Source organism: Doryrhamphus excisus, chromosome 18 (assembly GCF_030265055.1).
Source record: "Doryrhamphus excisus isolate RoL2022-K1 chromosome 18, RoL_Dexc_1.0, whole genome shotgun sequence".
Lineage (NCBI taxonomy): Eukaryota > Metazoa > Chordata > Actinopteri > Syngnathiformes > Syngnathidae > Doryrhamphus > Doryrhamphus excisus.
Genome location: NC_080483.1, coordinates 17,802,501 through 17,810,583, shown reverse-complemented (window position 1 = coordinate 17,810,583; position 8,083 = coordinate 17,802,501). Strand labels below are relative to the sequence as shown.

Below are 8,083 nucleotides of genomic sequence, written 5' to 3'. Positions count from 1 at the left end.
AGCCCTGTTCATTCACTCGCCTTCGGAGGCGGAAACGGAAGTCCGCCGACCCCGAAGAAGAAGCACTTCCGCCGTGAGGCAGATTTTTTTATATGTTAGTTAATGGCGGGCGGTTACAGCGTTGTCTGTCAACATCCTCACGGTTTTAAGTGTAACTGTCTAATTGTAATTAAACATGTCCAATGTGCTGGGAATATATAAACGGGGCCATGACGAGATATTTATGTTCAACTTTCAGGTTGGCTCATGTTCCCTCCTCTATGGACATTTAGGCTTTAAGACGAGGCGGAAACCGAGGAAAAGGTGAGGCTGTCTCTCCCGAGCGGTGCTAAGTGCTAATGAAGGAAAGACGCGATGCCTTCTTTTCTACCGTCTTTCTTCTCCTAAGTAACGCGAACCCTTGCTTTGCATCGCATTTCGCTGATATACACGCAAACCGGGTGGTTTCTGTCAGTCGACGATGCAGGACGAGGATGCGGGAAAGGACTGCGGGTGTGAAGTGACCGAGCTCCGTCTTAAGGTGGAGGCCCTGAAAGAGGAGCTGGAGGAGTGCAAAAGCGAACTGGCCAAGTTGCACAAGCAGTTGACCAACTCCGAGAGACTGCAGAGGAGCACCGAGAGCTACAATGAAGATCTGAGGAAACAGGTATTTGAGATGCGTTGTTAGGAATACGACTAATACTTTAATATGTATCTGCACAATCTACTTCAATTCCGCCGGGTGTGAATGATTACCGTGAATGTGGTTTGCATTGTTGTAGAACTGCACCGCATGCATCACACCGACCATGAAGATTGCACTCCTTCCAGTATGATGCAGTAGTTGGCCACCAATGCAAATCGCAACCACAACAATGAGCATACTGCTAAATGAATGGCAAAACAGCATGACAGCATGAAAAATTCTATGTTCCAGGTTGACCAACTGAGTGCCGAGATCCACGAGTGGAAGAAAAAAACTAAAGACAAAGTTCACACGGAAAGTCAGACAGAAGAATATGTGTGGACTGAAACAGGTGAGCTGACAGCGACTATTTACAGCACAGTTTTCTGTCCAGCTCCACGGTCTCACAACGTTGCCGTTTCTTTCCAGACTATTACAACTATTACTATGCTGACTACTATCAGAATACCGAGGCCGCGGTCTCCCAGGAAAGTCAGGAGGTCACTCCAGCGGTCGACGCAGCTGGTGGAGGTGAAGCAGCAGAGGTTCCGACAGCGGAACACGCAGAGGCCGGTGACGTGTCGGGTCAACCTGACAGCAGCGTGGTAGTCAGAGCAGAGGTAACTTACGTAATAGCGCCTACTGCAGGGTTTCCGCTCATGGATCATCTTGTATGTTTTTTAGGAGGTAGATCATTTTGATTTAAATATATACAATGTACATGCTGACATTTATCAATACACTAAATATATTATTGTCTCTTTAGAGCAGGGGTAGATCTTTGGGACATGGTCATATCAAAAGTAGTCCATAGGTTGGAAAAAGTCCCAGGAGAAACCCCGCCCTAATAATGGCAGACTCATGAGCATAGTTTACTTATCGTCAGCTTGTGTCCCCCAGGAGGGCGATGCGGGGTCCATTGCGGACATGTTGAGGGCCACCGCCGAGCAAGCCATGACAGAGACTGGCTTTGTCTTCGACGAGACAACTGGGATGTACTATGACCACGGCACCAGCTTCTACTATGATTCGGTCCGTAGGCATGTTCCCTCTCCGTCTTTACGCAGCTGTCATGCCACTCATTTGGTCCTACGTGATTTTGTCCTCCTCAGGTCAGCCAGCTGTACTATGACGCCAACACGGGCATTTACTACTACTATGATGCCGAGAGTGGACGCTACCAGTTTCATTCCAAAATCGAGGTTCCTGCTGTGCAAACTGAAGATGGCACCAGTGAAAAGAAAGGCCGGTGGTTCAAGAGGGGCTTCAAGAAAACATCCCAACACACGGATAAGGTAAGTTCCAGGTGCGCCCATGGAAATAGGAATGACATACAATCAGTGGCTGACTGCCGGCTTGGAGCTACTCCGCTAGCAAACACGGATTGGATGGATTGTTTGTCGTACAGCCTCTCAGTCTTCAAATGCACGCTGTCGCCCCGTTTTAGCTAAATGTGAGGCTAGCTGACTAAAAGACTATTCCTCCGACCCAGGTGCACAAGCTGGCTAACTGCTTGGCTAATATGAAGATTTGCTCAAACCGGAACAGCAAAGGAGGTACACTTTTTATAGCAACACTAGCATAACAACATGAATTCATTGCAAAACAGGAAACGGAAAGCCATTTGCCAAGGAAGTGTGTGCCTGGCGACTTACTCAGACAATCTGCAAAAGCGGAACGCTAACAGGAACAAATCAGCAAGTATGGCATTTTAAGAAGTAGCAGTCATGCTAAAAGAAAACTAGCTTCCTTTCTTTCATTATTGCCTTTGAGCTGTGAGGAAAATGTGTTGCTTTCTAATTTGCTGCTAATCTAATTTAATTACCTACTGTTGAAGTGTTTTACAACACTGGTCAATAGAAATGAAGAGCAGGAAAACAAACTTTAAGGAAACATTATTATGATATCTGAAGTTAAATAAAACAAACCAATGAATGTCGCAATAGCACAAATCATCAACATTTATTTATGTCAAAATGCTTGCATCTTAGTATGCTATAACTAACATGCATGCGGTATTGTTGGTGCTAACCAACGTGTCATAGCCTTGTAAATATCTACGAGGGTCTGGCTCTTCACTTGGCATCTACTAATGGGAGACGGCGGTGAACTGCGTTTGAAGACTGAAAGTGTACATTCCCAAATGATCCCTTTGGATGTCCAAAGCCAGCCGTCCTACTGTCAGTTGGCATCTCTATGAGGTTTAACCCCACTGCTAACTGTCCAATGACAGGAGCTCCTGTTTAATGAGGAAAGGATGGAAGAAGATGACCAGCAAGGACCCAAGCGCAAAACTCGACAAAGATCTGGCAGTCCTGAGCTGTCTCCGCGAGACAAAGACTCCAAACGCCAGGGGGACAGGGACAGGGACAGATCTTCCTCAAAGAGAAAAAAGCATAAAAGTTCAAGCCACGATGAGAAGAGAAGATCAAAGAAGAAAAAGAAGCGATCCAAGTCGGCGTCGCGGAAGAAAGAGCGCAGTTCGCCGACTCGGAGCGATGGTAACAGCGAGCCAGAGGAGGGGGAGCTCACAGAGTCTGAGAAGGAGCAGTGGGAGTCTCCCGCCTCGGCGTCTCCTTCTCCCAGCTCCCCCTGCAAACAGAGCCCACAGCCTGAGATGGAGGCCCCGTGTCGGGCAGGTGAGGGGGGGGGCAGTACGTTGCCAGCAGTCAAATGGCGCTGGAAGGCATTATAACCACCAAGTTAAATAAGATGAGCCGTTTTGCCATATCATTGGCTTACGGTAGCGCTTGTCAAATAGTGGGGCGGGGCCCCTGAAGTGCCAGGGCAGGTATGAGAGGGAGGGTCCAAGCTCAATTTGTGTGATTCTACATGTTGTGGTGCAGAAGCGTAGTATTGTTATTTTTAATAGCATGTATCATCCTCTCATTTTCTCCCTGTCCCAGAACTGTGGCCCCCCTGTGTGAGAGTCACAGTGGTTCGATCCCCAGTGCTGCAGGTTGGCACATTATTCATCATCACAGCCGACGCTACAGCCACCATCGGCAGGTGTGCTCTCTCGTCTTTTTCACGTCTTCTTTCTTTAAGAGACCAATATCTCCATATCCGAATAGCAGATGCTAGTTAAAAACCCCATGATCCCTCTGTTGCAGAGAGAAAGACATGGACCATGCAATCCGGATAGCAGAAATGGGGGTTAGCAAGGTATGACTGTTAATAGGCGCCCAACACGGGCCTGGCGTGTGACGCTTCTGGTTGGTTCCAGTTCCACGCTGAGGTTTACTTTGACCAGCAACAGCAGAGCTACATGCTGGTGGACCAGGGCAGTCAGAATGGAACGGTCATCAACGGCAACAGAATCTTACAGGTGAACGTTTTGCGTCGCTGTGTTTGTTGACATGGGAATGACCTTCCTGTCCTTCCTCGTCCTCTGCAGCCCAAAACCAAGTGTGAGCCACACCCGCTGACGCATGGCGATGAGGTCAAGATGGGAGAGACCGTGCTGTCCTTCCACATCCACGCAGGGACCGACACCTGTGATGGCTGCGAGCCGGGCCAGGTGATGGCTCACCTCAGCAAGCACAAGAGAGACGAGGCGTCAGGTGAAAATGCTTCCTTTGAAAATATGCATCATAGCGGCAATCATTCATGTCATCTTATCAATAGCTTTGGGACAGAATCGGCCAGAAGTGATGCTTTTTGTAGTAGCAGACTCTTTGACACGTCATTAGATGTAGCAACCATAGCAACACCCTGGAGTCATTCATCTGTGTGTGCTTCACCACAGGGCCCACCCTCAGCAAAGATGATAAAGAAGCGCTCAGACAGAAGGAGCTCAAGCAGATGAAGGCCAAATATGGCCTCCAGGTAAGACGGCGCTACGCCTGGTCGTCCCTCTCGCGTCTGCGCCGTGTGTCACTGTTTACAAACGGCCATGCTTTACTGTCTTCAGAGTAACGAGTTTGAAGAGGCCAAAGCCCTGAGAAACCCAAAGTACAAGGACCGAGCCGAGTCCCGACGTCAGACTGTGGGCAGCGAGGGTGTTTTCCAACAAGATGACGCTCCTGCTTCTGTTCATGTGTAAGTCCACCGTCGTCCCTGGTAATGTCACTAAACATTGTAAGACGACTTAATCATCCCTGGTAATGTCACTCATCATAATAAGACGACTTAATCATCCCTGGTAATATGTCACTCATCATAATAAGACGACTTAATCGTCCCTGGTAATATGTCACTCATCATAATAAGACGACTTAATCATCCCTGGTAATATGTCACTCATCATAATAAGACGACTTAATCGTCCCTGGTAATATGTCACTCATCATAATAAGACGACTTAATCATCCCTGGTAATATGTCACTCATCATAATAAGACGACTTAATCGTCCCTGGTAATATGTCACTCATCATAATAAGACGACTTAATCATCCCTGGTAATATGTCACTCATCATAATAAGACGACTTAATCATCCCTGGTAATATGTCACTCATCATAATAAGACGACTTAATCATCCCTGGTAATATGTCACTCATCATAATAAGACGACTTAATCATCCCTGGTAATATGTCACTCATCATAATAAGACGACTTAATCATCCCTGGTAATATGTCACTCATCATAATAAGACGACTTAATCATCCCTGGTAATATGTCACTAATCATAATAAGACGACTTAATCATCCCTGGTAATATGTCACTAATCATAATAAGACGACTTAATCATCCCTGGTAATATGTCACTCATCATAATAAGACGACTTAATCATCCCTGGTAATATGTCACTCATCATAATAAGACGACTTAATCATCCCTGGTAATATGTCACTCATCATAATAAGACACTAAATATGCATTTGTTCATTTTGTGTTCTGAAAGGGAGATCAGCGAAGTCAATAAAGGAAGGAAGATGCTGGAAAAGATGGGCTGGAAGAAAGGAGAGGGATTAGGAAAAGGGGGATCCGGAATGAAAGACCCGGTAAGTTTCCAGCCAATAGTCCTTGTGCTAGCCGGGTATGGTTGAGATCTCAGTGGAACCTTTGGCCAAACACGCTACTAGTCCACCTTTACCTTTACTTTACCTTTACTTTACCTTTACTTTACCTTTACTTTACCACTAAGGCGGTACAACTAGTTTTCCATTGGAAATACGATACATGTGTGGTTGTCAAGAGGAGGAGTTGACCCATCATGTCATAGAAAATAATTGCAAAAGAAGAATATGGCCATCCTTAACCCTATGATGCCCTTCACAATAAAGGCTTTTTATTCTCTTTCCTGTTTATAGCGCCTCCTCCATGTCATAGTATTGCCCTTTATTTTTTAACGGGATTTAACGGGAGGGCAAAAATGAAAATGCCTGCGGGCCACGTCGCTGCTGACAGAAGGGCGGATTTTGCTATTTTTGACATGCATGTCGAGCTCCATGGGAGGGTTTGGAAGTTAAGGGGCCGCCCAGCATCTGTAACACAACGTATTGAAGCCTTAAGCTGAAATGTAAATACTGTTACCGACCGTTACCAACCGTTACCTCTACCTTTATAGATGCCGATACCGCCATGTATGGAAGGGTTCCCATTTTGGTACCGTTCATAACTTTTGACTATATTGTTTTACAGGGTGGAAAGTAGTGGTGTTTTTGGTTTGGATTCATTCGCTTTGTGGTTCGTGTGTTTTTAGATTCAACTTAAGATCAGGAAGGCCCAGTCAGGACTGGGGGCCTGTGCCACACTGTCGCTGGACGACGCATCTCTGACTAGATCCAAATCCCAGAAGAATTGGGAGAAAGCGCGTGAGAGATTTGCAGACAAATGCCAGGCTGACATGCCGCCGCCGCCACCCACGACACAGACCAGCGCGTCCCCAAAAACCTGGGTCAAAGCAGAGACCGAGGCCGTGGACCCTCAAACTGGCGTACATCCGGACGCCCAGACTTGAACGGCGTGCGCGGGTTTGCCAAAAGACGATCTGACCTCAGCCGTGATGGACAACTCTACGCTCGTGGTTCTGAGGGTCCAACCAGCAGCAGTTCACTACTGCCACAGTGGCGGCCGTGCATCGCCCTGAGCAAATGTTGACACACTCGAGCTCCATTTCTCACACTGAGGTCATAGACAACTTGTGGGCGTGCTCAGACGTGCACCGCAACACTTGACTGTAACACGTGACTGTAACACGTGACTGTAACAATGCAAAATGTGTTTTTATTTTTCCTGCTGCACATAAAAGTTCCAAGAAGCTCACACTGCTTCTGTTGTCGTGCTGCTACTGGTGCTAGCAAGCATTCAGCCGTGTACCGTTATGAACACACACACACGCACACACGCGCACACACACACACACACTTTGTGCCAATCAGCAGTTTGCAGCCTTATCTGAGTTCATGTGTGAATTATTAGGTCAGCCTCTCCACACCTGATGAGGATATGGTGACGTTTTCCCATAGAAACGCCGGCTGTATATACGCTACAGTTATGAATGGTTGGGCTATTAAAGCATTGACATGATTGCTTCCACTCACGTGACGTTGTTGCTGCTGGTCCGCCTGCTGTCCTTCTTCTGGCTCATTGCGCCTCCCATTTTGATCTTTGTCGTCCAACAAACGTGGACGCAGCTGCTAGTTGGCCACACTTGATAGAAACACTCCTGTGCTTCTTCACTCCTCCTAATGCTGCTCTCAAACCTCTGACATTTGACAGGTAACTCCCCCCCCCCCCAAGACTCCTCCCTCATCTCAGCCATGCATGTTACAAGTAAACAACGTGCTGCTGATATTGCTGTTCTAACCGTGGGCGGGGTCGCAGCCATAATGGCAGGATGGCATCAACTTCATAAACGTGACGCATGAGATGAAACGGCAATTAATTCTTGCTTGATGATGCAACCCAGGCTTTGTGTGATCAGGATTGACCGGTTCCTGACGATCTACTTCTCTGAGACAATGGGCCTCTGTTCTTTGTTCTCTCCAAGTGCAGCCTGTTTAAACCATCATTGGGAAGCTGCCATCATAAACCTTTACAGTGATCCCCACAGGGCGGCTGATAAGATGATTATCATCAATTATCATGTGATGATGTCATTGATGATGTCATCTTTTGTTGGCGGGCAGTGTGTGTAGATGTTTAAAGCCTCTGGCAAGGTCACATGACCTCCAACTTTTTGTTGGTCAGAGGAAATGTTTCTCATTCCAGCGTGTCTATTTTGAATGAAAACTGACTATGAATCCATCGTGCATGTTATGGGGGCTGGAGTCTATCCCAGCAACGGGGGTACACGCTACATGGTAAATACAGGAGGAGACTCTGCCATGCTGCTGTTAAAAACGGTCCTAGTGTGACCTTCCTAGTGTCCCAGGGCGTCTCCTGATGGGACCTCATCTGGACTGTCGGCTTTGCACCTCAATTTCCTTGATTCATAACAATGACCATAAACATAAACATAAACAT

General features: G+C 47.0%; 1 protein-coding gene across 4 annotated transcripts; it reads left to right on the top strand.

Moving 5' to 3' along the window:
- The first annotated feature begins 9 nt into the window (after positions 1-9).
- On the top strand, positions 10-7,153 carry aggf1 (angiogenic factor with G patch and FHA domains 1). 4 transcript variants are annotated; one of them, XM_058054620.1, is made up of 16 exons: positions 10-151; positions 239-303; positions 455-646; positions 917-1,016; positions 1,094-1,284; positions 1,565-1,696; positions 1,777-1,959; positions 2,898-3,303; positions 3,571-3,673; positions 3,778-3,829; positions 3,891-3,992; positions 4,062-4,227; positions 4,413-4,492; positions 4,578-4,705; positions 5,517-5,616; positions 6,318-7,153. In XM_058054620.1, exons 3-16 carry the CDS (start codon positions 461-463, stop codon positions 6,573-6,575), a joined length of 2,187 nt encoding a protein of 728 aa, XP_057910603.1. In that variant the 5' UTR covers positions 10-151; positions 239-303; positions 455-460; the 3' UTR covers positions 6,576-7,153. The 4 variants fall into 4 exon arrangements, with proteins under 4 accessions (XP_057910603.1, XP_057910606.1, XP_057910605.1 ...); XM_058054623.1 differs by lacking the exon at positions 2,898-3,303 and adding an exon at positions 2,157-2,220; XM_058054622.1 differs by having other exon boundaries at positions 77-165.
- Positions 7,154-8,083: the final 930 nt, after the last annotated feature.